Here is a 14,728-nt window from a genome sequence, read left to right on the forward strand (position 1 = left end):
CAGTCGAGTATAAACCGAAGCATTTGGCACATTGTCCAGCCTAAATAATCGGTAAAACCGATCCTTAAGAGGAATGTCGAAAAGCCACATGTCTAACCAAAATAAAGTGTCTCCACCGTTCCTGATTTCTTTTTTTTTTTTTTAAGATTTTGTAAACCTGATGCCAAGCTCGTCGAATTGTTCCCCTGTTTTGACAATATTGCTCCAAGTAGAAATGCAAGTACAAGAATTAGCCCCAACCGAAAGAATAACACCTGAGTCCCATGAATACTTTTTATGACTTTAACCCACCAGGAGGAAGTTTCGGTCATAAACCTCCACCACCACTTGCTGACTAAAGCCATATTTTTTGCTTGTAAAGAACCAATATTCAACCCACCCTCCTCGAAAGGACGAATACCATTATCCCATTTAACCCAAGAAATCTTATTACCCTCACCCGACCCGCCCCAAAAGAAATTAAGTCTTACACACTCAAGTTTATTAAGTACGGACGGCGGAGCACGGAAGAGCGAGAAGTAGTACAAAAGCAAGCTATTGAGAACCGAATTAATGAGAGTCAAATTTCACCAAATGACATCGCAGCACTTTACTTTCCAATCCGCAAGCCTTTTTTCGAATTTATTCACAACCGGTTTTCAATTGATCTTTTTATTCATTTTCAGCGGGTATGTATATTCGTTACTTGTCTGTGACCCGTCAATACGTAGAATCTTATACCGACCCATACTCATTGATAACTTTTTTATTATTCATTTATATATTTATATTCATTTAAGCTGTATAAATTTAAATTTAATTTTGTTACATTATTAATGATAATGTTTAATAAACTTATATAAAATGTTTATGCATGTGAACATAAGTCCCCATAGCTTAACACCAATTACGGGTATATTTGTGATTGGTAAATGGTAGTAATTGGTAATACAAGTTATTTTTTAAGTGAAAAAATTTATATAGTCATATAAAATTCTAAAATGATGATGTCATCATTAAGCTAATTACTCTTTAATTTTCATAATAATGATGTCATAATTTTATATTAATTTAATTAAAAAAATAATACTAAATCTTTTATAAAAGGAAATACTAATCTCTCCTAAATTGTAAAAACACCCAAATTTTAAAGTATATTGTATAACTTTTATATAATAATTATTTTAATTTTATAAAAAAATTTAAAAGTCATTTATTATTACTAATAATTATTATTATTATTAAAAATATAAATACTCAACTTTAAACGAACTTTATTATTATTTACTTTTAATATAATAATAATAATTATTATAATTATTATATTATTAATATTCAAATATGGATTCTTTTTACGAAATTGATTACGTTACATATGTATACAAAAATACGTGTCTCTATATATTTGTAAAAACAACGACAAGTTCTTAGTCAAACGGGTCATTAAAATAAATGACTTTAGCATTTACATTCACTTAATATCTAAAATATGTTAATAAATTGTTTCGTTTAAATAAACCCGTGATTTTACGGGTCATTTTACTAGTAAATAATAAAATATTAGATTAGATGGTATTTACTCGTGTACGGCAAGAGTAATATTTGTTATTTTATCTTTAATTATAAAAATTTGGTATTTAATTAAATATTAAAGGGTACTTTAGTCTTTTTGAAATCTCTATCTACGAATATTAACTACTAACTAATTTAAATTTTAATCCAACGGTAAACTTATTTAATGGTCTAGATTAATGTTGATTACATAATAAAAAATTCTTATTATATATAATATATAATATATAAAATATAGATAAATATAGAATATAGATATAGATATAGATATAGAACTAGTTTTATGAGCCCGTGCGTTGCACGACACTTGTATAAATTGGTATACGATAACGTTAGTATTGATACTCACCAAATGTATAATACAATTATAATGAAAAAAACCCTTATCACTGATAACATTTGTATCAAAAATATTATTATTGAATACTACCGAGTACATTATGAGCCCGTCCTTTGAAACCATTTTAACTTCAATTGACAAATAATCGATAAAACACCAAACATGAACCCGTAAAAAAGTTATTTTAGTACTAATCATTAATAATAGTTTTTAGATACATCTCTAATTTGTATATGCTTTTAGTACAAATTATTTTCATTATGTCAAAATCTCGGACGAAAAAGAGTAGGCATGGATCTAAATATCTATAAGGACTATCAAATAATAATTTTAACTTCAATTGAAAAATAATCGATACAACAATAAACATGAGCCCGTAAAAAAATTTGTGAACCCATGACAATGACTGCAAAAAAATAAAATGGTTATTTGGTAATTAAAAATAAACAAATACCGCTAAATATGTTGTTATTTGGTAATATATGATGTTATTTGGTAATTTAGATTATTATTATTATTATTATTTTATATTTTTGTCAACGCCAAAAGAGGTATCATTGTTCACGTTGCTTTCAACTTCTATATCTATATTTATATATTTATATTATTTTATTTATTTCATTTAATATTTAAGTAATTGTATTTATATTTAGAATAATGCTTTCCTTATTTGAGAAAAAATTCAATTAATAAATGGGAAGAAGGATAGAATGACAGGTGGCAGTTTTAATGAGAATACGACACGTCAGCATTATGACACGTGATTTATATAATGTATAGTATAGTATAGTATAGATATAGATAGATGTATGTTACTTTATAAGTTGTTTCCTTACGAATTTCGACAAATTTAGTTATCCTAATCTAATACACTTGTGCATAACATTTTTTAATTTATATAAATTAAATCAAATGCGTCATTTCTGATAGACTAGATGTAAATCATGTGTTATTGTTACTTTGTTTAGAGGACTAAAATAGTTGAGAATAATCATAGTTTAGGGTTAGGTATATGAATCTTACTTTAGTTTTTCTTTGACCTTTTAAGGTTAGTTATTAGAAGTTTTGGGCCTCAATTGGGTAGGTAGTCATGTACTCATGTTAATTGAGTATATTCCTAACAAGTGCATTGTTTATTGTTTCAAGTTATCCGAATATGGTTGGATTCTTAACTAACATAGTTGGTTTTCTTGATTTCGGGATTGAAAGTAAACTTTCAAAAAATTCACGTTTATGGTGTCGGTGTAAACCCCTCGGATCTCCTTTCCTTTGCCAATCTTATGGGGTGCCAAGTGGGAAAGTTCCTATTTATTTATTTAGGGTTACCGATTGGGTAGAAAATGAAAAAACTTAATGATTGGCAACCGGTTGTAACATCCCGCCTTTTTCCGTTTATTTTTCCTTTATACTATTTCAAACTCCGTTATATGTTTATAACATCTCCCGTTAATACGCGTTTCAAAATATCTTGTGTAGGTAATTTAACGCACCCGATTCAAAGTTGAGGGACTAGTTTTGCCAAGAGGCCAAAGATTTGACTAGGTCAACTAGTCAAACCTTCAATCTCATCCACTCATCATTTTCTCATTTTCTTTTCTCTTTTCTTCTCCTACTTTCACATTTTCTTTCAATTCACCACATCAAGGAATCATCATCCATTTAATTTCTAGCAAGCTTCAATTCAAACAAAATACATATTTGGAATCCTTGCAACATCCTCTTCGATTCCATACCGATTTCATCAATTTTGGGTAACTTTCTAAAATCACTAATTTTATGTGTTCTTGAGATTTTTGAGTTAAAAGGTTGTTGATTAGTGTCTATGGCTCAAGTCTAGTATGATTATGTGATTTGTATGCTTGTTCTTGTTATTTTGATGTAACTAGTTCATATTGAAAGATAACATGCTTAACCTTGAGATTTGAGTGTTTATATGTTGTTAGATGCTAAGACTTCATGTTTTAATTATGCTCCTAGTGTTACTAGCTTTATTTTGATGTAAAGTTTGATTAAGGAAACCTCCTAAACTTGATTATGAAATTTGGTGAATTTAGTTTAGGGTTTGATGAACTTGAAATGAATCTTAGATGCATTGAATGATTGCCATGTTGTTTTGTTTGCGTTTAGTTGTATTGTATGCTTGATTATCTTCAAAACGGCGTATTACACATGTGCATTAATTTCCCGAATCATAATATGGCATTTATGAACTTGGAGTAATAAATGATGAGCATTAATGGTGATTTTGATATGAGTTTGTTTGGTTTTGATTGAGTAAATGCATTTAGTTATTCTCCTTGTCAAATTACCTTTCTAATGATATATGATATGCGTTTTAAGTGTTTTCGGTGCATGAGATGTGTTAAATTGTATTTTGGTTCGTGACTTGGACCATTTTTCTGCAAACTGCATGTTTCCCAGGTATTGCGCGCCGCGCATATACCCGCGCGCCACGCAGAATTAGAAATCCCAGATGTTTGCCTTCGTGGTTAAGTTCTGACCAGGATTTACACTTGGGTGCGCGCCGCGCAACCCATAGCGCGCCGCGCATACTGCCCAGCTCATTTTGTCTTTGTTTTTCATGTCACAAAAATGTTTCCCGCTTTACTATAACCCCGTTTACCATGAAACTTGACTATTATGCTCGTATATGACTTCTCATCATGAGAAAATTGTCGGACACCCGACCCGACCCCGTTGACTTTGACTTTGACTAAGTTTGACTTTTAGTCAAACTTAACCAAACGATTATACAATCGTTCTAACATGCTTAACTACTTGTGTCGTGCATGAAACTTGACAAATTGATCCACGTGCTATATTAATCGAGTCGTAACGAGCCATAGGACTAATTGAACATCTTTGACCCTTCGTGACTATCGTTATTGATACAACCTATTTGTTTAGGTCAAGACTAGCATTGTTTCTTGCACGTTTACTTGTCGAAGTACTTTTTGGTTCGTGCATACAAGGTGAGATCATAGTCCCACTTTTACTCTTTTAAACTTACTTTTGGGATGAGAAAACATAAACGATTCTTTTGAACTAAGTGAACACAAGAACGGGAAAACAAACATTCTACATACGAGTTTAGAACGAAAATCCTCAATCCGATTATCATTAGTTACATCAGATGGTGTAAGCGAGAACTTATGTTATATGGCCATATGGGTTGACAACCCTCATCTTTGACGGTTCGCTACCGTCTACGGATGAAATATATTTTCGGGAAACAGTGTTGTTCTAGCACTAATTTATGGGGTATTCAACGGACGGAATGTTAAGCTTTGATAATTGGGTGCTCGTGAATATTAACTTTTAGAATGTACTATGACATTATCAATATTGCAACTCTTGTGGTTCAGCTTGCTTTTACTCATTTACTTATTTAAACCTATGATTTCACCAACGTTTTCGTTGACAGATTCTCTATGTTTTTCTCAGGTCCTTGAACTTAGGTGATACATGCTTCCGCACATACTTTTTGATACTTGCATTGGATGTCGAGTATACTTGCATACGTGGAGCGTCTTTTTGGCTATTTTAAACTATGTCGCACGTGTTTCATATGAACAATAACTTTTGTTATGTACTTGTCTTGGGAATTACTTTTGTAAACATTGAAACATCCTTTATGAAATGTATGCGACATATTTTCGGTCAAACTTTGTTATAAATACTTATAACCATGTAATGGGACCATACGTAGACGACGCCGTCACTTGACGATTTGTCGGGGTCGCTACAAGTGGTATCAGAGCCTTGGTTGTAGGGATTTAGAGTTCATTAGTGTCAACCCCGAGTCATAGGGTACATTGGTGAGTCTAGACTACAACCGGCATATAGACTTGACATAGGAATTACCTGACTACTTGTGTATTTATACTCGAACTCTCTTACTCATATCTACTCTTATTCTATCTTACTCTTGCGTTGTATGATTTAATTGACACGCCACCTTGACTATATGTAGTAATGTCGAATGCACATATGAATTAGGGTAATATAATTTCCGGGATTATATTACGGTGACTCATATGAACATTCCGACATTATGACATAAAGAATTTAAGGCGAGTCAAGGATAATTTTTCTCTCTATCTTTATTTCATATCACGGTTAGTATTATTTAGAATACTAACCAACGGTATTCTGGTGTTTTGAAGGAACAATGGCTCGTCGACGCGCCCCTCCCGAAACTCCCGAACAAGCTTTGCAACGCATGATAGCCACCGCCGTGGATGCAGCCATGGCCGGTCACTCGTCCAACAACAACAATAATAACAACAACAACCAAGGAGCCGGTAACTCTAGCGAAGGGTGCTCCTACAAAGCTTTCATGGGGTGCAAACCTCACTCTTATGATGGAACCGGGGGACCGGTTGTGCTTACTCGTTGGTTTGAGCAAACCGAGGCCATCTTTAGCATAAGCGGTTGTCGGGACCAAGACAAGGTCAAATACTCCACCCACACTTTCTCCGGTGTTGCTCTCACTTGGTGGAACACCTACGTTCAATCGGTGGGAACCGATGAAGCTCATGCCCTTTCTTGGGCCGATTTGAAGGAAAAGATGATTGTTGAATATTTTCCGCGCGAAGAAACCCGCAAGCTTGAGCAAGAGCTAAGAGCTTTGAAGGCGGTCGGAAACGACCTCAAGGCTTACAATCTACGCTTCGCCGAACTATCTTTGATGTGTCCTAGTCTCGTTAGCCCCGAATCTCAAAGGATTGAGCTCTACATGCACGGTCTCCCAAAAAGCATCAAACAAGGGGTGATGTCATCCAAACCCACTACTCATCAAGCCGCTATGAACATGGCCCGCCAATTAATTGAGACGGTTGACGAAATTGTAGTGCCGGCTCCTAAGGCCGAAGACAAGTCGGGTGGCAACAAGAGGAAATGGGAAGCCACTCCATCAACCAACTACAACAACAACACCTTCACCAAAAAGCCCTTCAACAACGACGGCAAGAAGGGTTATGTCGGAAACTTACCTTTGTGCAACAAGTGCCACAAACATCATTACGGCGAATGTAATAAGCTAATTTGTCACCGTTGCCAAGGAGTTGGTCATAGGGCCAACAATTGCACAAGCACCGCCCCCGTCGCTCGAAAGGGGCCCAATCCTCCAAGGACGGTCACTTGTTATGAATGTGGCCAAACGGGCCATTATAAGAACGAATGCCCGAAGAAGAAAGCCAACCCCAACAACCGAGGCCGAGCCTTTAACATCAACACCGAGGAAGCCCGAGATGACAACGAACTAGTCACGGGTACGTTTCTTCTCAACAACACTTATGTTACTTGCTTATTCGATTCGGGTGCCGATAAATGTTTTGTGTCTAAGACTTTGACTCCTACTCTTTGCACTCCACCACACCCTTTAGATACTACTTATTCCATCGAAGTGGCCGATGGAAAACTCTTAAGTGCCGACACATATTACCGGGGGTGTACTTTAAACATTTTGGGTAATGAATTTGAAATTGACTTGATACCCATGGAACTAGGAAGTTTTGATGTAATAATCGGTATGAATTGGATGGTCAAAAATAAATCTCACATTCTTTGCGACCTTCACGCAATCCGAATTCCTATCGAGAACGGTGAACCATTGATTGTCTATGGCGACAAAAATTTCACCGGACTCAATCTCGTTTCATGCTTTAAAGTTCGAAAGCTACTTCGCAAGGGTTGTTTCGCAATTCTTGCTCACATTAAGAAAGTCGAGGCCGATGAGAAGCGCATCGATGATGTGCCAATTGTTAGTGACTTTTCCGATGTATTTCCCGACGAATTACCGGGTCTTCCACCTCATCGACCGGTTGAATTTCAAATCGATCTTATTCCGGGAGCCGCACCCGTAGCACGTGCGCCATATAGACTCGCTCCATCCGAATTACAAGAATTGCAAAGTCAAATCCAAGAGTTACTCGACCGTGGTTTCATTCAACCTAGCCATTCACCATGGGGCGCTCCGATTTTGTTCGTCAAGAAGAAAGACGGATCCCTACGAATGTGCATTGATTATCGTGAACTAAACAAATTGACGGTTAAGAACCGATATCCTCTTCCTCGCATCGATGATCTTTTTGATCAACTACAAGGTTCTCGTGTATATTCAAAAATCGATCTCCGTTCGGGTTATCATCAACTAAGGGTTAAGGGGGAAGATGTCTCCAAAACCGCTTTCCGGACTCGTTACGGTAGTTACGAGTTTCTTGTCATGCCTTTCGGTCTCACTAACGCACCGGCGGTGTTCATGGATCTCATGAACCGCGTGTGCAAACCTTACCTCGACAAATTCGTTATCGTGTTCATTGACGATATTTTGGTCTATTCTAAAAGCGAAGAGGAACACAAAGAACATCTCCGACTCGTGCTTGAACTCTTGAGAAAAGAACAACTCTATGCCAAGTTCTCCAAGTGTGAATTTTGGTTGAAGGAAGTTCAATTCCTCGGTCACGTTGTAAGTGATCAAGGCATTAAAGTCGATCCCGCAAAAATCGAAGCCATTAGTAAATGGGAGACTCCTACTACTCCTACTCAAATTCGTCAATTCTTAGGTCTCGCCGGATACTATCGTAAATTCATCAAGGATTTCTCCTTAATCGCTCGCCCTCTAACCGCGTTAACTCACAAGGAACGAAAATTCGTTTGGACATCCGAACAAGAAACCGCTTTCCAAATCTTGAAAACTAAGCTAACCACCGCTCCTATCTTGTCACTTCCCGAAGACAATGATGATTTTGTTGTATATTGTGATGCCTCGAAAAACGGTTATGGGTGTGTACTAATGCAACGAAAGAAAGTCATTGCTTATGCCTCTCGACAACTCAAAGTCCACGAACGAAACTACACGACACATGATCTTGAACTCGGTGCCGTCATCTTTGCACTTAAGTTATGGAGACATCATCTTCTTGGTACCAAAAGTACTATCTTTACCGATCACAAAAGTCTCCAACACATCTTCGATCAAAAGCAACTAAACATGAGACAACGAAGGTGGATTGAAACCTTGAACGATTATAATTGCGAGCTTCGTTACCACCCCGGGAAGGCAAATGTAGTGGCCGATGCCTTAAGTCGAAAGGAAAGAACGGTACCTCTTCGCGTCCGAGCATTAAACATCACCATCCACTCCAACCTTAATAGCCAAATTCGGGTAGCTCAAGAGGAGGCTCTTAAAGACAACCACATCGGGCGTGAACTTTTAAACATTCTCGTCTCTCGATTCGAAGTAAAGAAGAACGGACTTCGATATTACGCCGGAAGAATTTGGGTGCCTAGATACGGCGATTTACGAAACCTCATCCTAGACGAAGCCCACAAATCACGATACTCGATTCATCCCGGCGCTAATAAGATGTACCATGACCTTAAAGAACAATATTGGTGGCCGAACATCAAAAAGGAAGTTGCTAGATACGTTGCCAAATGTTTGACTTGCGCTAAAGTCAAAGCCGAACACCAAAGACCGTCTGGGTTACTTCAACAACCCGAGATCCCGCAATGGAAGTGGGAAAGGATCACGATGGATTTTATCACCAAATTACCGAAAACGTCGGGCGGTTATGATACTATTTGGGTCATTGTCGATCGCCTCACCAAATCCGCGCACTTTCTCGCCATGAAAGAAACCGACAAAATGGAGAAACTTGCACAACTTTACATCAAGGAGATCGTAGCCCGTCACGGTGTACCTTTATCGATTATCTCCGACCGAGATGGTCGTTTCATTTCTAGATTTTGGCGCACTTTACAAGAAGCGTTGGGAACGCGTTTAGACATGAGCACCGCATATCATCCTCAAACCGATGGACAAAGTGAACGTACGATACAAACCTTGGAGGACATGCTACGAGCTTGTGTTGTTGATTTTGGAAAAGCTTGGGACAAGCACTTACCTCTCGCCGAATTCTCTTACAACAATAGTTATCATGCGAGTATCCAGGCCGCACCTTTTGAAGCGTTATATGGTCGAAAATGTCGCTCTCCTCTTTGTTGGGCCGAAGTGGGTGACCTGCAAATTTCCGGGCCCGAACTCATTCACGAAACAACCGAGAAGATTCTTCAAATCCGAGATAAGCTTCGGACGGCCCGGAGTCGTCAAAAATGCTATACCGACAAAAGACGCAAGGACCTCGAATTTCAAGTCGGTGACCGCGTCATGTTAAAAGTCGCACCTTGGAAAGGCGTCATCCGTTTTGGGAAACGTGGGAAACTAAATCCACGGTATGTTGGTCCTTTCGAAATCTTAGAGCGTGTTGGGACCGTTGCGTATCGTTTGGATCTTCCGCCTCAACTAAGCTCCGTCCATCCTACCTTTCATGTATCTAACTTGAAGAAATGTCTTGCCGAGCCCGATATCGTCGTCCCTCTCGAGGAACTCACTATTAATGACAAACTCCACTTTGTGGAGGAACCGGTTGAAATTGTGGACTACGTCGAGAAGGAATTAAAACAAAGCCGGATCCCGATTGTTAAGGTTCGTTGGAACGCCAAAAGGGGACCCGAGTTTACTTGGGAAAGAGAAGATCAAATGCGAAAGAAACACCCTCATCTATTCCCGGTTTCGGAATCGTCGGATTCCGAGGAGGAAACAACGATTACTACGCCTGCTTAAATTTCGGGACGAAATTTCTTTTAAGGTGTAGGTAATGTAACATCCCGCCTTTTTCCGTTTATTTTTCCTTTATACTATTTCAAACTCCGTTATATGTTTATAACATCTCCCGTTAATACGCGTTTCAAAATATCTTGTGTAGGTAATTTAACGCACCCGATTCAAAGTTGAGGGACTAGTTTTGCCAAGAGGCCAAAGATTTGACTAGGTCAACTAGTCAAACCTTCAACCTCATCCACTCATCATTTTCTCATTTTCTTTTCTCTTTTCTTCTCCTACTTTCACATTTTCTTTCAATTCACCACATCAAGGAATCATCATCCATTTAATTTCTAGCAAGCTTCAATTCAAACAAAATACATATTTGGAATCCTTGCAACATCCTCTTCGATTCCATACCGATTTCATCAATTTTGGGTAACTTTCTAAAATCACTAATTTTATGTGTTCTTGAGATTTTTGAGTTAAAAGGTTGTTGATTAGTGTCTATGGCTCAAGTCTAGTATGATTATGTGATTTGTATGCTTGTTCTTGTTATTTTGATGTAACTAGTTCATATTGAAAGATAACATGCTTAACCTTGATATTTGAGTGTTTATATGTTGTTAGATGCTAAGACTTCATGTTTTAATTATGCTCCTAGTGTTACTAGCTTTATTTTGATGTAAAGTTTGATTAAGGAAACCTCCTAAACTTGATTATGAAATTTGGTGAATTTAGTTTAGGGTTTGATGAACTTGAAATGAATCTTAGATGCATTGAATGATTGCCATGTTGTTTTGTTTGCGTTTAGTTGTATTGTATGCTTGATTATCTTCAAAACGGCGTATTACACATGTGCATTAATTTCCCGAATCATAATATGGCATTTATGAACTTGGAGTAATAAATGATGAGCATTAATGGTGATTTTGATATGAGTTTGTTTGGTTTTGATTGAGTAAATGCGTTTAGTTATTCTCCTTGTCAAATTACCTTTCTAATGATATATGATATGCGTTTTAAGTGTTTTCGGTGCATGAGATGTGTTAAATTGTATTTTGGTTCGTGACTTGGACCATTTTTCTGCAAACTGCATGTTTCCCAGGTATTGCGCGCCGCGCATATACCCGCGCGCCACGCAGAATTAGAAATCCCAGATGTATGCCTTCGTGGTTAAGTTCTGACCAGGATTTACACTTGGGTGCGCGCCGCGCAACCCATAGCGCGCCGCGCATACTGCCCAGCTCATTTTGTCTTTGTTTTTCATGTCACAAAAATGTTTCCCGCTTTACTATAACCCCGTTTACCATGAAACTTGACTATTATGCTCGTATATGACTTCTCATCATGAGAAAATTGTCGGACACCCGACCCGACCCCGTTGACTTTGACTTTGACTAAGTTTGACTTTTAGTCAAACTTAACCAAACGATTATACAATCGTTCTAACATGCTTAACTACTTGTGTCGTGCATGAAACTTGACAAATTGATCCACGTGCTATATTAATCGAGTCGTAACGAGCCATAGGACTAATTGAACATCTTTGACCCTTCGTGACTATCGTTATTGATACAACCTATTTGTTTAGGTCAAGACTAGCATTGTTTCTTGCACGTTTACTTGTCGAAGTACTTTTTGGTTCGTGCATACAAGGTGAGATCATAGTCCCACTTTTACTCTTTTAAACTTACTTTTGGGATGAGAAAACATAAACGATTCTTTTGAACTAAGTGAACACAAGAACGGGAAAACAAACATTCTACATACGAGTTTAGAACGAAAATCCTCAATCCGATTATCATTAGTTACATCAGATGGTGTAAGCGAGAACTTATGTTATATGGCCATATGGGTTGACAACCCTCATCTTTGACGGTTCGCTACCGTCTACGGATGAAATATATTTTCGGGAAACAGTGTTGTTCTAGCACTAATTTATGGGGTATTCAACGGACGGAATGTTAAGCTTTGATAATTGGGTGCTCGTGAATATTAACTTTTAGAATGTACTATGACTTTATCAATATTGCAAATCTTGTGGTTCAGCTTGCTTTTACTCATTTACTTATTTAAACCTATGATTTCACCAACGTTTTCGTTGACAGATTCTCTATGTTTTTCTCAGGTCCTTGAACTTAGGTGATACATGCTTCCGCACATACTTTTTGATACTTGCATTGGATGTCGAGTATACTTGCATACGTGGAGCGTCTTTTTGGCTATTTTAAACTATGTCGCACGTGTTTCATATGAACAATAACTTTTGTTATGTACTTGTCTTGGGAATTACTTTTGTAAACATTGAAACATCCTTTATGAAATGTATGCGACATATTTTCGGTCAAACTTTGTTATAAATACTTATAACCATGTAATGGGACCATACGTAGACGACGCCGTCACTTGACGATTTGTCGGGGTTGCTACACCGGTAATTGATAAATTTAACAAAAGACTCTCAAGTTGGAAAAGGAGATCGTTGTCCTTTGGAGGAAGACTAGTGCTTATCAAATTGGTCCTTACACGTCTACCGTTGTACTACTTCTCACTTTATCGTGCGCCGCCTTGTGTGTTAAAACTTCTCGAGAATGTGAGGCGTGTCTTTTTTTGGGGCAGTTCGGGTCAAGGATCCAACATTTCATGGATCAAATGGGATAATGTTATCAATTCGTACGGGTTTGGGGGGGGGGGTTAAACATTGGGTCTTTAAAAGCTAAAAACCTTGCTCTTATGGGTAAATGGTAGTGGAGGTTTAAAACCGAAACCAACGCCCTATGGGTTAATGTCATTCGAAGTCTCTACGGTGTTGACGGGGGCCTAGTGTTGGAAAATGGCAATCGTCATCCTTCCACTTCTGGGACCTGGTCCAGCATCATATCTGCAAGTCGTGACATTGATTCGTTTCAGGTTGATTTCAGCAATTCGTTTACAAAGATTGTTGGTGATGGTTCGTTGACAGCATTCTGGAGTGACAGATTGTTAGGAGAGGACAAATTACGCAATGTTTTCCCTCGTCTATACAGCTTAGAAGAAGACAAGGAGGTGCTGATTAAGGATCGAGTTATTATGACAGAAAACAACAAACAAAGTTGGAATTGGAGGCGAGAACCTTTCGGTCGAGCTGCAGGCGATCTCGAGAATCTTAATAATCTTTTACCAAACTTTTCCTTTGATTGCAAGAACATTGATCGTTGGAGTTGGTCTTTAAGCTCGAATGGTCACTTCACTGTTAGGACTTTATCGATATTAATTGATGATAACCTACTTAATTCGTATACTTCTCAGAACAACACACTTAGGAACAATTTGGTTCCCAAAAAAATAGAAATTTTTGTATGGCGAGCATTGAAAAAAAGAATACCCGTGTTGATGGAGCTTGACAAAAGAGGAATTGATCTTCATAGTGTTCGGTGCCCTCTTTGTGACGACGACTTGGAGACCGTGGATCACTCTCTCATTTTTTGCAAACATGTCATTGACGTTTGGGAGCGAGTGTACAAATGGTGGAACATGAACTCCTTTCATAATTTTAGTATCAACGAGATTTGTGGACCCTCCATCTCCAATGCAAATCACATGACGAAATTCGGAAAGAAGATATGACAAGCGGTCAATTGGATTGGTTTGTATCTCATTTGGAAAAACCGGAATGCCAAAGTATTTCGAAATAAATGTTGGAATACCCCGATTGCTCTTAATGAAATACAAGTCAAAACTTTCGATTGGATCTCATCTCGTGGCTAAAGGAAAGAATATTGATTGGCTTACGTGGTAATCGAATCCAAGTATATACCTCTCGTCGATTTAGTTTTTTCCAAGATATTGCCTCTACATCTCGGTCTAGTTTAAAATAGTTTGTTTTTGTTTAGTTTTGTTGTATCTCTCGTGTTAATGGCTCTTTTGTATTGAGCCTTCTTCGTGTATCTCTTTCGTGATTTATAAAATTTGCCTTTCAAAAAAAAATCCTCACCTTTGTTTGATGTTATATATAATATATTAGTATGTATGTAGGTAGGTATATATACGGAGTATCATCATCTATCATCATAAATTTGTGGAATCGAAAACTCCAAAGGCCCTTGGGCTCGGCATTTTCGCGATCGAAAGCCTGTATTTTTTTTTTTTTTAAATGCAAGTCCCCTAAAGAAGTGTACCTAAATAAGTTTAGTTTTTTTTAATTTTTTTTAAAGACAAACACAATCACTGAATACGAATCCACTCAC

The 14,728-nt window shown here is 37.5% G+C and overlaps 1 protein-coding gene across 1 annotated transcript; it reads left to right on the forward strand.

Moving 5' to 3' along the window:
- The first annotated feature begins 214 nt into the window (after positions 1 to 214).
- LOC139841989 (uncharacterized) lies at positions 215 to 14,108 on the forward strand. The gene is made up of 2 exons (XM_071832170.1): positions 215 to 220; positions 13,251 to 14,108. The coding sequence occupies exons 1-2, from the start codon at positions 215 to 217 to the stop codon at positions 14,106 to 14,108; spliced, it is 864 nt and encodes a 287-aa protein (XP_071688271.1).
- Positions 14,109 to 14,728: the final 620 nt, after the last annotated feature.

Source organism: Rutidosis leptorrhynchoides, chromosome 4 (genome assembly GCF_046630445.1).
Source record: "Rutidosis leptorrhynchoides isolate AG116_Rl617_1_P2 chromosome 4, CSIRO_AGI_Rlap_v1, whole genome shotgun sequence".
NCBI classification, from domain to species: domain Eukaryota; kingdom Viridiplantae; phylum Streptophyta; class Magnoliopsida; order Asterales; family Asteraceae; genus Rutidosis; species Rutidosis leptorrhynchoides.